Here is an 18,764-nt window from a genome sequence, read left to right as displayed (position 1 = left end):
CCCCCACTAATCAGAGAGTCAGCGAAGCCAGCTGGCTGCACATGGTGAGAGATTTCACAGAAGCATCAAGATCAATGAGATTCTGAGATAAACTTTGCTGAATAGAGTTATATGCAATGGACCAAATTCAAGTAAACATCCCTTCGCTTCTGTTGTTAGTGGCTGTAAAAAGTAAACCCTGCCTCCGGAGAGAGGAGTCTGTGTGTGGATATAAGGCCTACAGCCAACCCTGTGCGGTCAGCACTGTGCAGTCAGCCAGGCCACTAGACAGCAGGCCCTGAGGTTATCGCCTGCTCAAGTGGAGTAGTGTGCCGTCCATTACCTCACTTTGCTATCTCTGCATCCAGGAAAAGGGAAACAAGCTATTCATAGAGCCTCTCAGGGCCTCACGCAGAGCACTGGGTAAAAGAAATTACTGTGACATATCACAGAGCATACAGTACTGCACACATATTGTATTGTGTCTTTGAGTAAATGCTATAGGAGTGAGCACATTTGCTATTACATTACTGATTTTTCTCATTTTGTTTCTTCAGTGTTTGGTGAAAACATGAATGGCATCTAAAGATGTACAGGTTATGGAAACATAATCACAATATTTTGAATACTTTTTTGTAACAAAGTAGGACACATTTCAATGTAGCCTTACTCTTGGTTCTTTATCAACTGGCAGTTGGGTACAAAGGAAGTTCACTATTTGACGTCGACATCCCTAATACAAAGAAAACAATAACATAATAGGAGAAGAATCCTTATCTTAAGATTGTTTGAATACACACAGCAAACAGGATTCATGGTAAATGCATTAGCTTAGGCTTTGGGTTAAGAGTCTGAGATAGAGAGATTGTGGGCTGTACTGTACATGTGGTTAATGATAAACCAAACAAACTGGGTTAGCTCTCCTAGCCTGACAAAACAGAACTTGTTGAAACTTGGATTATGTTAACAATCGCTGGTGAGCAAGGGAAACTGTTAAAGCCAGGCTCTTAGAATAACATCTTCAAAAAGTTGTGTTTTTAGCTTTTAAAGTGAAAACGTTAGAGGGGGAGAGCTAGGCAAAGTAAACACAATTAAAACCACGACTTCCTTCTTTGTAGTTTCATTGGAAATTAAAAGCCTGCTTGGTCCCTCAACTTATACTGAGTCTGAGTAAAACATCCCATCTACAAAGTTCAATTCATAACAGTTGAGGTATGACAAGCATCTTTAATGACAACATGGGATTGAAAATGCTCTAAAACTTTCTTATAGGCCCTCATGAGTCAGATTTATGGCTTGTAGTTTCTTCACTCGGGAGTTTAAATGAAGCCTTGTAAAGAAACTTCAGTGTGTCTGGGCCTTTTCTTTTTCTACGACCTTTTTTCTTCGGCAGGGTTCCATCCCGGTTGCTCCGACAACATAATTATATGTAGTTAAGCATGAGCTGCAGAGAGGGGAGTGAGAGACACCAACTAAGCGAGAGGGAGAGAGAGGGCTGGAGCACAGTGGCTTGTCATTATGGGTCTGTTTGAACCTTATACAGAATAAGCAGCCCAAACTTGAGACTGTGCCAGTGGTACTCTGTACTCTGGTCCTTGTGAGTCCCGCCAAGTGTCTTGTTTTTCTACTTGAAAAACCCACCTCTGAAATAAACACTGTATATAATCTACTATGAGGGAAAAATATTTTTAGCATTTTGACCTGTGGAAACTTGTATTATGTGCCAAACGTTTGAGTGTTCTTGTATTTTTTCAATATTCATATTTCATCAAATTAATTTGCTTCTAAAGTACTTTGGATAATTACATTTAAATTGTGCTGAGTTGTAATTTTTATGTTGACGGGCTTGGCTAGAATTTGATATTTCAGGACATATGAGGACAAAACACCGACTGGTCCACCACTCTGCACTGCATGTCAGCAGCTCATCTTCACTCCAATCATCTGAAGGGGAGACCTATACTCTCAATCTCACAGCAGGGCTCAATGAACACAGCATAAAAACCCATCATGAAGCCCGTAAATGTCTCGGACCTGATCCTTCTTACTTTACATTCCACTTAGCTGACACTGAAGATGGAAAATATTGAACAGCATGAAGACCAGAACAGTCACATCTGTATACTCCAGAGATGCCACTTATATAGCTTAAATCTGAAAATACACGGTAAGCAGTCCTACTCTATCTGACTGACACCTCATACCCAAGACCATTACTCTCGAAAAGCCAGGAGACCATGCCCAGCCCCGCAACCCCCCTACACTCCACATCCACTCACACACGTACACATTCAAACACACACACACACGCAATTCTTTCTTTCCCCATCTTGATTAGATTACAGTGAGCGGGTTGGTGACAGCCTCTGGGCATGCTAGAAGAGTGGTTGATATCTGAGCTCTCCTCCTCAGCCTTCACTCTCAGCCAGTCAAGAGAGCAAAGAGATAATATATCTGAAGAGCTGACCTCATCAACGAAAGCAGCCTTTAAATAATCATGGGAACAAATTTGTCAACACAGGTCACCACTCACAAAAACACTAAATGGTTTAGAAAGATTATTTTCTCTTTTACATCGCATACCTACTGACTGCCAAATATTCTACTTGCTAATATGTCTCCAAGCCTGCTTGTTGACCCTAGAGATGCTTAAATCCACTTTACATCATAGATAACCTGTCGTTGCAAGAGTGCAGCAGACAATAAAAGGAATCCCTGATAAGACAATGAAATAAGCAGGAAAGCTCTTCATTAAAAGATGACTAAACACAGACGCAATGATTGCATTCCTTTCCGTATAAAACCTTATATCTATCTCTCTGACAAAAAACAGAAGCAGGGCCAAAACAGAAAGGGCTTTGTTCCCATTGTAGTTCCTGACCACCTACCAAGGGCCCTTTAGAGAAGCACTCACCCTGGAATGATCAGGCCACTTCTCCCCCAAGGCTCCGCGGGCCTACGGAGACCGCTGGGCCAAACACATCCTGCCCATCTCCTAAGAGATTATCCAACTCAATGAACACATTGAGCTCAGAAACACTGGAGGAAACTGGAGCCTGCTATTCAGTTGCATCTAAACCCGAACTCTTCCATTCACACCCACACTAGAGGCAAAGAAGAAATAGAAAGACATGCTGCACTTACTGGCTACTTCCAGCGAGGCATTGTGGCTCACTGCCTCTCCCAGGTAGTTGCGGGCAACACAGACATAGGAACCTTCGTCCGGCTTGCTCCGTCGTCCATGGACGATGCGCAGAAAGAAGAGGGAGCCACTAGGTAGCAGCATGCGCTGAGAACGGGGATTGTCCCGGTCCGTTTCCACCCGCTCACCATCCTTGTACCACTCCACTGTCGGGGTTGGCCGCCCCTCTGCTTTACAGTTGAGAGTGGCCGGCTCCCCTTTGGAAACAATCAGGTCAGATGGGTGCTCCACAATTCGGGGTGGGGTGTCCTCTTGGCGCAGACGGGATCCTGGGAAGAAATGACAAAAATTCAAGTAAAACATGTGCAAGGATTTTTATCCTTTGATTGGATTTTAAAGTCCTTATTTACCTCTGTTATATGTTTTAAAGTCAACTATACCCTCCTAGCAACCGATAGTAGACATCTTTGAAATACCAGAGCAGCAGAAATTGCTTTACCATACAGGATTAGCATTCCATTTGATTTCCACCTATATCTATGTTAATGTTATTGACTGTAAAGTGAGAATGTTAACCTATCATGCCTTTTTGTGCTTTTTGGTCAGCTCCAAGAAAACAATACTTCATTTTTTATGATGAGTAATGTACAATGTAGACCTATATGATGCTGAAGAAGTATGGATCTTCACTCCTCCACAAAATATACTGATGTATCTATCATATTTACATACAGCCAATATGATTTGAAAGTACTGAAATGTATTCTTTAACGTACAATAACAGGTACTGCTGATGCAAGCAGTGAAGACTGTGTCAATCTTTGAGCAGTCACCCTTTAATTACAGCAACAGCTCCTTTAGTAAAGCTTAGCACTGCTCCAGCTATGACTGTCATTTCTCAGATCAAAGAGCAAAAAAGAAGAAAAAGAAGACAACTGTAAACAAGAATATGACACACCTACAAGGTAAAAGGAAATTAAGAGATAAAAGATAAGATAGAGATGCACTGCATAGCTTAGTGGGGAAGAAGGAGCAGGAGCAGAGATTACACTACTGAAGAAAGACAGCAGCCAACAGCAGTGCCAACAGCAGTGCCAAGGGGGTTAACACCCCGGTGCTATCTCAGGCCATTACTCTTGCTCTCTCTGACCAGTCAGCTGTGGCTATCAAACCTGCTTTACATGCAAATTAGTTTCCTGTTGTTAATTCCTGAAGGGTGGGACTTGGTGGTTGTGAATGCATTGTGTGCCTCCACACAATAGTTTGTGTCTGTGTGAGGGTGAGAGAGAAAGGGAGAGAGTGTTTTTCCCTACTCGCTGTATCTCCCAGCATAGGGCCTTTGGAGCCCATTCAACACCAATTAAAAAGAGTCGGGTCTAATTGGAGGCACAGGCCTGCAATTAATTTACCCAGCATCCCGTGAACTTGCCACACTGCCTCATTTCTGTGCCCTCCGCCCATCCCCCCGTTACCCTAGAAATCTGGTGCTGAGAAGGCATCTTCTTGTGGTGGCCATATCTTTTAGGTAAAGTCAGCAGAATCAGTGACAGCTCTGTGGAAAGATTAATCACCTCAATGCAAATGCATAGTGTGGTCTGTGAAATATAATTAATCCAGTACCCTAATGAAGGACATCATGATCATGAGTCTTTACAAGTCACTCCTGTGTGAATGTATATGACAGGGCAGAGATTTTTCCATGAAAGGGGTGACTATGGACATGCATCTTATACACCTGTAGAACCTTAAGCAACCACTGGGTTTTCCCGTGAGACTTGGTGTAGGCTCGTCCTTTGGGACATAGCTTTATGTTTAAATGCTGCACATGTATTTTCTAACACTATTGGTCACAGAATGCAGTGGTTGTGTATGGCTAAAATATTAAGTGAAGGCAAGGCTACTGGTTATTATTTCACACAAGCACATTTTTTTTTCCACATAGCCTGTAGTTAAAATTAATTAAATGATATCCTGTGCTTAATGGTGGATTATGGCAGATGTAGTCAAATGGATTTCATGCCACAGACCATGTATTAAAAAAATGTCCATAGACAAAAAAAACTACTCTAATTGGAGCCAATCAGTTGAAGATTAATTATTTACTGGCAATACAGAAATCTGTGTAATTCTGAAACTGTTGCAGTCCTGTATTTCATTCTATTGATAGTATGTGGGCATGAAAACATATCTGTAGAGATTAAAGCATTTCTGAGAGACAGATGGAGAATTAGAGAGAGTGACATATGAAGCCTTTAGCAAGAATGAATTAGTCTGCTATCTGATGCTGAATAAAGTTTATAAAAAATACATCTCTGCGCTTCCTTGCCATTGGAGCTGCCTGAACCACTATGTGGCTAATTAACCCCCATTTGTAACCTTCTCCCATCACAAGCTTTTGAACATACAGACCATATGCTAACGAGGATCAAACCCTTTGGTCGGGCAGCATGCTGGAGCACAGAGCTGAGCTAACACCCCTCACTATACTAGCATACACAGGCCCATTACTACCACAGCAACTGCACCACTACCACCGCCCCTCACCAGACAAGGAAGGCTAATATGTTTTATTAAAGAGGACTTTGAAGAGCTCCGCCGCTATCTGCTCTGCCTGTTCCCTTCCTGATTTAGATAGCTCCTCTCTAATTTGAAATGGTCTGAAGTTTGGGGTTTTATGGGGGAAACATTAACTATTTAGATGCGGCCCACTGTGAGGAGAGCTGTGCAGCTGGCAGTGCTGTGTTTGATCAGTGACTGTTTACTGTAGATGATTACACCGGATCTGCATGATTAAGATGCAGAACACAATATACAGGTTACAGTATCTTTTACAGGGAAGCTGGTAAATAAATATTCAGCAGTTTATATGGAACTCTAATAAGTGTTTTGTCTGTAATTCCTGGGAGGGTGTGTGTTTTGAGCAGTGAGTGGGTGCGAGCATGTATCAGTTACACAATGCTATTATGCTTTCCTTGTCCCTGATTGAATTCACTGTGTGCATGTGTGTGTGTACGCCTTGCCGTGCCAATCCCCATAGACACTTTGAGTGACCCCAGTTACTTCAGCTCCATTACCCCTCACCAGGGGAAAAAGACACAGGCGGTGTAAAGGATTATTCTATCATGGCACAAACACTCCCATGTTCCTCTCTACAGGTGCATGCTTTTAGAAGATGGCCAGTTCACTCCTTCCCTACAGCACGCAACGCAGACCAAACCCTGAGACAGAAACAAGAGAGGAGCAGACGCTTCAGTTCTGAACCAAGCCGTGCAGCATCTCTTTCTCACTTCGCTTTGAGTTGTCTAACCCTCCCTTTATTTCAAAGCGCTGCCCTTCCTTCTCCTCTGCTGCTTTCAACCGCCCTCTCTCCTATTTTCTATCCCCCTCTTCCCCCCTTCTTCGCTTCCAGACAGAAAATGTGAGATGAGCTAATGCAATACACAGCCTCACCAAAGGGAAGCTGGGACTTCTACTGCAAGGATCTAATCGATTGGTGCCTGAGGCAAGATTCTCCTTCTCCCTTAACCCTCTCACTTGCTAGAGCGCTCCGTCTTTCTTTTTTTCTCATTTACTCTCACACACACACACAAAGTTAAACTCTGCTTGAGGGAGCTTCTGCTTGCTGTGGAGGTAATTAAAAAAACCTACAATTCTCTGACTTTTCTCTCACTGCTAAAAGCAATCTCAGTAATGAACAACAAAACCAAGAGAGCCCAACAGCAACAACAAGCACACTGAATTGAACAGCCTCAGACCCATACACACAGCCACCACAAGGGTCCAGACCCAGACACTGACCCATACTCACATGGTGTCTGTATGCATCGTAGGATTCATGAAGACCCCTGGGGTATTTGCCCACTCTGGTATCCAGGCTCTTTACCCCCTCCATTCATTGATAGACTGGGGATGATCACGAGATTTGTGATGGTTCTCAGGAATCCAAGGTCATTTGGCTGTCCATATGATCACCAGGCATACATTGTATATTAGCATTTTGGCTACCAGCTTTATATTGATTCATCTGTGTCTTGGGGCTAAACATGATTTTCACCCTGCAACATGAGTTGAATCTAAGATAAGCCTTTTCCTCAATCTGATAAAAAAAACATAATATGCATAAGAGCCAGACTGCTACCTATCATGCAAATATACCGGAACATAATGTGACCTACTGAGCAGGGCATTCATACTGATATGGACTTCTTTGTGGTAAACTATCGACCAGGGCCGTTGGAAGTCAATCACATTTGGGGGTGTTAAGGGAGGACTTCATGTCATACTAAATATCAGGCAACATTCACAGTCTTCACATATAAACATAAACAACAATTTATATGTATTTTAGAACAGTTCACAGACCACACCAATGCATTTTGTTTGTCATAGCAGCCACATCAACTCCCTGGGCAAGAACGCTGAACTAATGCATGAGAACTGCAAGGAGAGGACGAGGGAATGAGACACAGACGGGGGCGAGAGATATGGAACCCGTGACCATGTCACCGTAGTTTATAAAAATTCAAGTATATAACCGTGCATTCTACCCGTACTGGACCAGTTCATATATAACCTGAGCTGTGAGTCATTTGTCACTGTTAGCAAAGGCACCAGTCTGCACCAGTTCATTCACTTCACTGAGGAATCTGAGAATTTTACAGAGCTACAATAGACTTCATGATCAAAGAAAATGTTTGTTTCACATCTCCACTTCTGTCTCTACGCATGCTTTTCTTCTCTCGCTCGTCCATGTGTGTTATCTCTCTCTCTCTCTCACTCTCTTGCAACAAGGCTGCATTGCAAAACACAATAGACCAATACATACGATGATAAATGGAAAGAAAAACTAAATCATCTTTCCCACCACAAATACTTACTACACATGTATCCTATATCCCAGTAATACAGGGGCAAACATATGAATGTAAGCTTTATTATTATTAACTTAAGTTTTTTTTAAAGACTGACTTTATGGGATGCAACAGCACCCTCTGTACCCCTATTTCTTGTCGACACTATAACAACAGCTGCACTATTAATTGTGTATACATATATAATAACTCCCAGAGTTAATACTGGAAGAATTTCACTGAGAACTGTAAATGACCAAGATGTCAACTACAAGAAAATGCAGTAAAATCGTGCTTGTGGTGCTACAAACATTTCGTGTCTGGGAGGCAGCGATCGATCTAACTACTCTGACTCTGAGCAGCCCTCAGGACACAAAAAAGACAGACAGGGTCAGCTCTATCAGAGTCAGGGTCATTACTTAAACACAGCATGTTTGCCCTTTGCAATTAAAAGCTCATGTACCCCCACAGGCAACATCATGTGTGCTACATTTTTATTACTAATCACTCTCTGCATAAAGATGCAGAGAAGCAAGAAGCAAGGCCAAAAAACAGACAAAAATAATCAAGTAGCCGAAATAATAAGTTCTGCTCCAGTGATTTCCCCAACTTAAAAAGTAAATGTGCCTCTGTCTCTCACAGCTCTTTTCCAAGGTTCCTATCTTGGCAGAGTATGAAGAGGAGGAAAGGAGCCAGGCACCTGCCCTTTACCCCAGAGAACTCACAGGGGAGAGGGACAGTGAGGCAATTTAGATCTGTTGTCACTGGGGTCCCCTGATGTAAGGAGAAGGGATAATGTGTCTACTTCCTTAAATGATAAAAACAACTTCACAATGCTGGGTCCCTTAGTTCAATTCTCGGCATAGAACAAAGGATCACAGCCTAGATGACATGTGATTATATGAGCAATAATGTGGTAAAGTTTAATTTCGCCCTATAAAAATGCTCAAGGTCGCAGAATCTCATAAAGTCAGATGCTAAAATTGAGAGGTATAGCATGAGCGTGAGCCATATCATCACACCCCATATCAGATGTCCAGCTGAGCAAAGGCAGAGATATGGAATATGGGTCTGTGATAAGGAAGACCAAGCACAGTAGGGCACTCCGTATCTACAGTCCCATTAATCTGTGATTAGGGGACTTAAGAAGGATTTATGGCAGAGATAAGAGCAGGGGGCGTGTCCCTCGGGGTAGCCAGGCGAACACTGGAGCCACGCCTGCTCGGGATGGTGCCGGCCAATAAATTACTGAAAGCAAAAGAAAAGGCACCCTTTTCTGTTGAATTAGAGAAGATAACGGAGAGAGAGGGCAGAGATAAGAGGGAGAAACAGAGGCAGAGACGGAAACCGAGAGAAAAGGCAAGGTACCATATTCCTGCTGATCAGATGACATTAACAGGAAAGTGAAACTAAATCTTTGACCGTTTCCACATCAGTATCCCACCCTGGAATGCACTGCATGAATGACTTTGCCAGTTGCATCAGATCAGACCTGTTTTTAATGTTACACAAGGGTATCACTTACACTCCTAAGAGGCAGGATTAGAGCCCTGTGTGTGAGTGTGTATGGGGACCGAGAGGTGGGGAGATGGAGGGGGATGATGGATATCTTTATGGCCTCTTTCTTTCCTCATCTCTTTGTCTCCGTTTACCAAACAGAACAGCGTACGGTTACCTCGCTGATACTATAGCAGCACTTGAGAACAGATATCAGTTTCCTAAAAATAGTACCAGCGTCCAAATTTGGGCTTTTTTAATCAAAGCAAACCTGAAACACACTATCTAAGAGTTTATACACAACACTGCAACCCAACACTACACTATTTGATTGTTTATCGGTGTTTGCTGTTATAGAAACTAAGTCTACATGCTCACAGATGATTACAATGCCCCTATTGATATTTCAGTGTAATATGGTTTCTGCAGACTGTAATACAAACATGAAACAAAGCTCCTTTGTTATTGAAGACATTGAACAAGGTTAAGGAAGTAATCAGAAAAACGATAGGGATTTATGATACAATACAATAACTAAGACCAATGACTTGTAAACTACAAGACGTGCTCCAGTTTCTCAACTGTTCTGTAAATGGGGGGTAATAAACTATTTAGACCCGTCAGCATCACATTATCATCAATGTTGTGGCCTTTGATCATGCTGATACTCATTTGTCATATACAATAAACAGCAATAAAGAGGTGACAAATCTGCTCACAATACCATAAACAAGCAGCACTCCCTGCTTTGCTTAGGGCCACAGGTTACCAACATAAGCTCTGGGGCTGTGGCATAATCACAGTTGCTCATCAGGATGGGATCCAACAAAGCCCCCCCAGGCCTGGAGCACCAGCCCTAGCTCCTGACTGTCAGCTGGGAAACACATCCCTGGCTCTCCCCTGGCAATGCAGGCCAGGCCAGGAGTGAGACAGCCCCAGCAGAGTGCTCCTTTGGGAGGCTGGGGTCCATCCTGCTCAGGGGCCCCCATCTGGGGCTATGACAATAGGAGCAGTATTTCCACTTCTGCTCCAGGCTTTTCCCAAACGGGCCTGACACATTTGGAAAACACCAGGCATGATCGCAACTATGATAAAGGAGTGTTGATGCTCATGAAACACCTCTTCAATCAACTGATGACAACAGGGAAGTCTTTGTTTTTTCTATTTGTAAATACTTAGTTTTTCTGTAAAAGCTGTTTATGAATGAAAACTCACCGATATGTATGTGTGGTTTATTCATTACTGATACAAATAAAGCTTTCCTCTCACAATTTAAATATTCATAAAGCATAAACTGACAGGTACAAAACAACAGGGAGTAACTTGGAAAGACAAGACAAGGGGAAAATATACTACAATAATGCATTTTCAACAGAATCCCAGGGGACATAATTGCGGATGAGTTGTAACTCCTTCTGGTGCCAGGCTGCTCCACTGAGCGTCATTAGACACAAATAAAAGCTGTCAAACTCTGCAGAAGGCCGTGAGGGCAGAATTCATTCCTGCAGGATAAATGCAGTTCCTATGCTTTATTATATCCATTCACTGAGACAAGGAGGGAATCTGTAGTGGAAAAGACTGGAATGCTTGTTAGGAAGCTGCCTGTCAAATTGGCTCTGGAGACCATGCAGGCAGATGGGCTGAATAGAGCAGGGTGGATGCAAGCAAAGAGTCAGTCTGTCTTTACGTCTGTATGTCAGTCTGTCTAGTATCTACCTATCAATCTATTCACAATGTGCGCCTGTCTGTGTGTGATTCTGAGCAGACTTGCAGACTCCTCAAGCTGACCCTGCATATTCACAGCGATGACCTCAGAAGAAAACCCGGCACGCACTTCTCATGAAAGAACCCCAACACCTGTGTCAAGGATGTCATTCCTTCAGCAGAGTAGAGATCCTGGGAAAAGAGCTGTAATTAATCTGCACCAGGCTTAGACCCTCTATTAGGAAGCTTCTGTATGTGGCATAGTCAAGATTTGGAGTATGGGGGAGATTACGGGAAAAAGCAGCAAAAGGGAGCACGAGTGGGCAATTACTTCTTGTTTTTGTTTTCCAGCATTGCCTGTTTTTAATGAGGTTTGACCAGTGCGTTCTCAGTGATACATCAAAGCAGACTGCAACAGCAGGATAGGAGAAGCAAGGGTAATTGAATATGCTGGTACATTTATTTCCCAACAGGGGACAGTGTGTGTCTCACTGCTGACTTCTTCTTCCATGAGCTGCTACACTTGAAATCCTCAAGAGATTAATAAATATAATTTCAGCAAAACCATTTGATTAGTATTTTGAAAAACAAATATGTAGTTAAAGTGGAGATAATAAACATGCTTTTAACCCAGTATATAGGTATTTTACAGTATATTATGCAGTGACTGCAGAGGACTGGGAACACCACTGCAGGGTAAATGTAAACAAAACAGTATGCGTAATTTCATTCCAAATCTCCTGTCTATTCAGTTTTGCGTCCATAACAATATGGTGTGGTGGTCTTCTCTTGTCAAGGTCACTCTCTGGGACTGGCTGCAGTATTTCTGTTCCTGCCATGAGGGGACTGGGATAGGTGGTCATGAGTAGGGAAGGCAGGGGAGGGGCTGGAGAGCAGTGAGCAGGAAGAAGGACCAGCACACTCAGCTGGCACAACCCAGCCACAGGGAGTATGGCATTTGGGATCGGTGCCAAGAAAAAGAACAGCTCTGAAGAGATGCCAAAGTGAATCGGGGCAGGCACGGCCAAAAAGCACCTAATGCTTTTTAAATGTTATTTAGTTGATGGCAGTGGCTGATATGGGCCCACAGTTGGACCAGTGTTACATTACAGTTCCTGAGAGCAGAGCCGATGACCTTATGTAGGCTATTCTAAATGTTCGGCCAAACACATTCTAAAGCAAATCTCAGACAGCTGGGTGTTGAAAGGGAATTTCAGTTACAGCATTCAGACGAGGGTACAACGGTAAAGTCTGAGTGCAGAAACTTGGCACATTTCCCTCTTGTAACCTTTAGGTTAAAAGGGTAAGCACGGAGCACATAGCATTGGACTGTCAATGTGTGAGAGCTTGTGCATGTGCATGTATATATGCGATAGTGGTTCATAGAGTGTAGCTGTGGATACAAGGTATTATTAAAGTGAAACGTGGCTCCCAGTTGCATAGTGTAGGTTAAGACTCAGCGGAGCCAGTTTCTCATGTGGCAAGATCCCAGAGACACCAGCGCAGGCCTGCTGAGTGGGGCATGGCCAGGGTCCAGCTTAATGGAACACAAATCGCCCCAAAGTGTACAAAACCTGGCCTGGAAAAATGAGCGTGGGATGTAAGGCATGCCATGTGATGCACAGTAAATATTTGGTCAAAATTAATGAAGGGGCGATGTCTGCCAAGAAGCCTTTTTCTAGACGTCCACAGAGGGGAGGACTGTGCCCAGTCTGGCATTAAAATTAAATTTCCTTCTGCAGACAACTGCTCACTGGCCTGTCTGCTTTCCAGCACCCACTTACCATGTCCTCTCCTCAAAACACATACCAACTGTCCAGGTACACAGTGTATCTAATACTGTTTTCTTTCCATGCAATAATTGAGAATGACTTGATCATAAATGCATCCCAGTTCCTTAATTCCCCATCTGTCAGTTTTCTACACCTGACAGAAGAAATACTGTCAGACATCTGAATAAAAAGAAAACCTGCAGTTCTCCAGAGTTGGAGACAGAGGGGGAGGGGAAGTCAGATCTGCGAAAGACAGCTGTGATGACAAATGCAAGCGATGAAATATCCCCATCACCAACAGCCTTTCAAACTGTTTAGTAAGTGGAAATAACCACCCTGGGGATATATCTCTGTCACTAGTTTACATTTTTTTTCCCAACTTCTCCCTTAAAAAGTGATCAGCAGTGACAGCCAATAAAGAGAGAATACTTTATATGGTTTGACATACATTACTTACGCTTTATTAGTATCTAGCAAGAAGGGTGTAGCCTGCCCTGTCATACTAAAAGGAGACAAATACAATATAAGTGCAAATATAAGACCGGTGTCTGAATGTCGGAATAGAAAGTAAATGCAAAGAAAAGAGGCATAAGCTTAGCTCAATCAAAGTATAAAGAATACCCCCTTAGAATAATTTTGGCTTTGGCTACCCAGAAAAGAAAGCTGAGTATACTTCAAGTTGTCGAAAGGATGCCCATCTTTATCATTAAGCACTGAGCAGGGGTGGAGACAGAAGTGAATGGTATGCTCTGAACAGGGTACATAACGAGTGAGGGATAATCACCGGCTGTCAAGACTGAATGTCAAAAAGAATCACAACAGTCAAGTAGGACAACATTTATCACAGAGCACCTTCAGACATTTTGCAACACTGTTTTCTGAGCCAAAGAATGTCAGATTACTGAAACCAAGTGCATGTAGGGATATAGAGGTGAAGCTCTAAACCGCACTTTTAATGGTCTGAACTACGAAGCTTCCGATTAAGACTTGGTGACAGACGTGCAGCCAAATGCATACACAATCTTGTGCTTAAAGCCTGAAGAACCTGTCTCTCACCCGGTGACTACAATTGTTATTCAATTAGACCTTACATTGTATAAGCAAGGAAATGGGACGTGGGAGGGAGAGAGAGTGACTGCAGAAGAGGGAGGATTGTACAGTGAAAAGAGAAGACTGATAAACAGCTCTGCAAGTCTTTCTGAAATGAAAAATATAGTTTAAAAGCTTCTTGAAAAGGTGAAAATCCCAAGGCTTTCAGTATAAGTCAGAAGTAACATTCTTGTTCAAATGGTTAAATAGAGTTCACACTTTTTACAGTGAGAAAGTGGCACCACACACATTATCCACAGCAAAGAGGATGAAAAAAATAAAACTGTTTGGGATTATTGTTCATTTCAATGGTGACATCAGATTTAAGGAAAATGTCACCAATTTGCAGGAAGTAGGTAAGCCTGATAATAGATCAGGATTAGAGTTAATCTCCCAACTCAGAGCGACTGTGTATTTACATGTTGGAAATTCACCCAGTTATTTGAATCCTCCTCACCATGGTTACAGCTGAATGGTGGGAGCGGCTCCAAAAGCAGTCCTAGAATAGTGAATTTCAAGGTCACCTTCTCATTAATTATGTTTTCCAGCTCTTCCTCTTAAATAGAGTGCACCCCTCCTACTTTTATCACTGTCTTTGTGTGACAGATTTAGCCCCCAGGAACTCATACATAAAGTTCAGCTCAGGATGAGAGTGGCTTTTGAATGTGGATCTCCCGATGTGGAGATTAAGAGAAATTTGAAATAAATTTGAAATAAACAAGAAATAATGTTTGATAGGGAGGGAGAACCTTGTCACCAGTGGGAATCTTAACAGCTATAGTACAGCTGAGAGGGGGAGGAACCAAAGACATTAATCAACTAATTAGCAGTCTCTCTTTTAACTGCTAATTTAATCTATTCCTCTCAGCCTCTTTAATGGTATTTTCCCCTGTCAGTTATAACGAAAGAGAGGTTTAGCATTTCAAAAGTGTATCCAAGCCTTGCAATGAGGGGGTAATAGAATGGTCACAGAGGCTGGGAGGAGGCCTGAGCTCAGGGAGTGAGAAAGAAAAGAAGGATACTGGGGAAAGGCCGTCCTCAATGCCACCTCTCAGTCTCCCCAGTGGAGAAAATGAAAGGGAGGAAGGTCTGAGCCTTTTTAAAATGCAGAAGGCAGAGCACCCCACGGTAGCATGGCTTCTCCACCACAGCAAACGCCAGGCCCAGGGCAAGCCTTCTGGGAGTTCCTGAGTATGCAGAATTTATATACATGAGGGATGTTGGCCGTGCTACACCAAACCATACCCTCAATTCCACAGTGAAGCTTTGTACCAGGATCATTTATTAACTCAGCACTTTCAAAAATCAACCTCACCTCTCCCTAGATGTCCACCTTTAAAAGAAACACACAAAAAAAAACCAACACCAGTGTCCTTGCCTCACAGTTTTCCACCACTATCACCCTAATCAGCACATTCTATGCCATAAGGGACCAGTAAGAATATGCAATGTGAGCACAGAAAGCCAGATCAAAAGTATTCCCAGAGCTGGTGTATCATGGTATGTGTGACTGCTCCGTCCTCCCCTTCGTCCTCCGTTCTTCCCCCTCCATCCCCCCTTCCACACCCCGGGGTAGCCTTTGTGTAGCCGTGGTCCTCCCCCCTGCCCCCCCCGCCTCCCCTCACCACCACACTCCTCACACACCCTCAGTCCCTCGTGAACCATTCTCTTCCCCTCCTCCATGCCTAACAATCGCCCTGTTAAGACGACACAATGCGGCCTCCCCGTCCCCACAGGCTTTTTCTGCGTGTCGGCCTGCTTTATTTAAGAAAGGCTCTGCACTGACCAGCCACAAAAAAGGCAAGTCTTCATAAATTGGGCCAAAACAAAAAAATGCGGGGGATGGGGAAGAGGATGATGAGATTCCTTAAGCCCCCTTTTGCCACCCCATACACACATTAACACACTCTCTCCCCCCCCACCTCTCCGTCTTTCCTTCTCGCTTACATCTGTATTAGTGGAGAAACTAATCCGTGGTGATGCTAGATCAAGTAAACATGCATATACCATGCAGAATCAAATGTGGATTAGCGTTATGTAACTTGCTCATGCATTACTGTGTCTGCAATACAAACTTTTTGCTGTGGGAATTATACAAGTGCCATTTGTGAACCGAGACAGAAACCAGACAACACCTTTCATCCTATAAGAACACGCCATTTATAACTTCTGCACAGACTGGCAATAGGGAATGTTTGTCCTCCACGTCAACTGTCAGGACAAGATGCATTTACTATACTGACTGACCCACGAGTGTAATATCCTGGACACGCCTGCTGATTTCTAGTATCAGCCAGCTCCAGACTAAAAAGCTTATGTGAAGTTATGTTCCACAGTATTCTTAGTGTAGACGGCTTAACTGTGTCTAGCTATACGTCTTTAGAGCTTATACTGACGGACAACTTGACAGACAATGTGATACTTGCTAAATAAGTCATAGAAGAATTATCAGCAAATAATAAACATAACTCTCCTCAGTTCTGACTGTCTAAACTGAAGCCTGGTGAGACATAGTGGTTAATTCCTGAGTAATCTGAAATACCACAAGGGCGACACATTGGCATGCTACAAAATTATCTAAATCCTCTGATTCTCCGTGCAGACATGCGTATCAGTCAAGCTGCAGCCACGGCAAATTACTAACTATTGACATCAGATGGATTTGTTAATTAATCCAATTAAGCAGCGCTTTTAGGTCATTAATAGAAGAGCAGTTGGGGGAAAGCAGATCATTAAGAGTCACCGCCTAATTATCTGCCCTCAAACAAACTGCCTTGAAATGTTTATATAGTCAGTCATTAAGGATATATTCCCAGTTCTCATGAACAGGAAGAGGACACGGACTGCCCTCCCACATTCCTCCATGTGGTTTCACTAAGCCAAAGTCTGCCTAATCCTGGATCTTAGGGTGTAAAACCCTGCTTGATTTGGATTAGGATCAGATTAATGTGTATTAGTGGAAGTTATAGAGATATAGCTTTATTGGCTCCGTCACCTCACACAGGTGTGAGATTTTTCCACTCAGGGAAAGCGGCAACACACACTCTTTCCCATTATGTTTCTGAAGACACCTACTGCCCACCACAACATCAGTTCAGAGGGTTAAACTCTGAAAAACATTTATTTTGGGCCATTTGAAATACCAGAACACTATTTCACAAATCTGCTAAAAAAAAAAGTGGGCAACTGCGAGATGGTGATGGGAAGACACTGGCTTTTAATGAGAATGTTTTCAGGCCATGTGAAAGGTAATTGTAAGAAGACAGGAGACAGAGATGGGTCTCACCTGTGGTCTCCGGTCATTAATTGGCCCTGGAGCCTGCTGTGTCCTGTCATACCGTCATGATGTAGGAGGTGGAAGGGCTCTGCAATTTATCAGCACTTACGAGTCAATTTGTCAAGACCTCAACGGTTAGGTGCTGCTGGGGCTGGGGCTGGGGCTGGGGCTGATTACCAGGGCACCACTCCCACAGCTCATATTTTTATCAGCACTAGTACATACTCACACTTCTTCACATTGCTATGCTTGAATATAATCACCCAAACAGTTTACAACATGGAGGTAACATTTTAAAAATAAGCCTGATATGGGCCTTGAAATCAGATCCTACCTGTTACTATATAGCATTCTAACAGCCCTTATCTCCTCACAGTAATCCAAAGTGTCATTCTGGGTGTGAGAAGTATAGCCACCTTTTGCCCTCATCTGAATGGTACCTCTGAAGTGAGTATATGGTCTGACGAGCACTTCGAGGAGAGATAGCAACCATTTAGTGTGTAGCGGGAGGACAGATCTGCTGATAACAGGGCGAGACGTGATAGATGGAGGTATCAATTTACAACCTTCAGACAGGGCAAGGCGGCAATAAGCAAACCACGAGTTTGACAAGGGCAAAGGTCATCTCATCTCGCTCTCTTTCTGTTTCACACATACAAGTAGTATAAATACTTTCCTACAAGCAGGTCAGCAATGTGAAAATAATCTCAATATTATCCATAGAGATGTTACTGAACACCATTAAGAGTTTACTTAAGATATTTGATACCGTCTCTACACTAGAATGAAGTTGTTAGCTCTCCAATTAGCAGAAAAAATGAATATCTTTTCCTGGCAAGTGGCGTGTAATCCAATTTTCCTGACACTAGTGTCTAATCCAAGACCAATCCTTTGAGTATCTGCTGTCCAGTCCATCTCTATTAGCAGGTCCTATTCTCACGCCTCTCCCCAGAAAACATCCCCAGACATCCCCACAGCTAGGCGTAATTGGAAACCCTGGTGTCTGACGGTCTTTCTCACAGGACAGGACCATTAGTGGCTCAGCCCAGGCTCAAGATCTGGCTGAGGGTGGAGCAGATGGAGCCACCACCTAGCTCTAAAGGCTCACCTCTGACCCTACTTCCTGTTTAGGTGCTACAGTGTTTCCTCAAACAACTGTGGTGTCACAGGCTTTCCCCATCACTTACATCTCAGCTCGTATACACAAAACAAAGACCCAATTCAGGAAACCAATCAGGAAGCACGAATAACATTTGAACGTGGATGATGAAATCCTGCAGAAACACACAGACTAAAACACTGGACGAACACGGCCACCAAACACTGAATAAAGACATTTCAGTGTGAGCATGTTCAAGATCGCAAACCTTTATACAAATCCAGAAAGACTTCACTTTTAGGGAGAACTGGAAACAGACGAATAGTTGGACAGGTAAGCCCTAATGGCATTTCAG

The 18,764-nt window shown here is 43.1% G+C and overlaps 1 protein-coding gene across 6 annotated transcripts in view; it reads right to left on the bottom strand.

Annotated features, from left to right (window-relative positions):
• Positions 1-18,764, bottom strand: part of robo1 (roundabout, axon guidance receptor, homolog 1 (Drosophila)) — a 219,884-nt gene that overhangs the window by 106,849 nt on the left and 94,271 nt on the right. For all 6 annotated transcript variants that reach the window (XM_051397087.1, XM_051397090.1, XM_051397088.1 and 3 more), the window contains one exon: positions 3,124-3,450. In XM_051397087.1, coding sequence (XP_051253047.1) covers positions 3,124-3,450 — 327 coding nt within the window. The remainder of the gene's footprint in view (positions 1-3,123; positions 3,451-18,764) is intronic.

This window comes from Dicentrarchus labrax, unplaced genomic scaffold, assembly GCF_905237075.1.
Source record: "Dicentrarchus labrax unplaced genomic scaffold, dlabrax2021, whole genome shotgun sequence".
Lineage (NCBI taxonomy): Eukaryota > Metazoa > Chordata > Actinopteri > Moronidae > Dicentrarchus > Dicentrarchus labrax.
The sequence above is the reverse complement of the archived record's forward strand: the minus strand, read 5'-3'. Positions and strand labels throughout refer to the sequence as shown.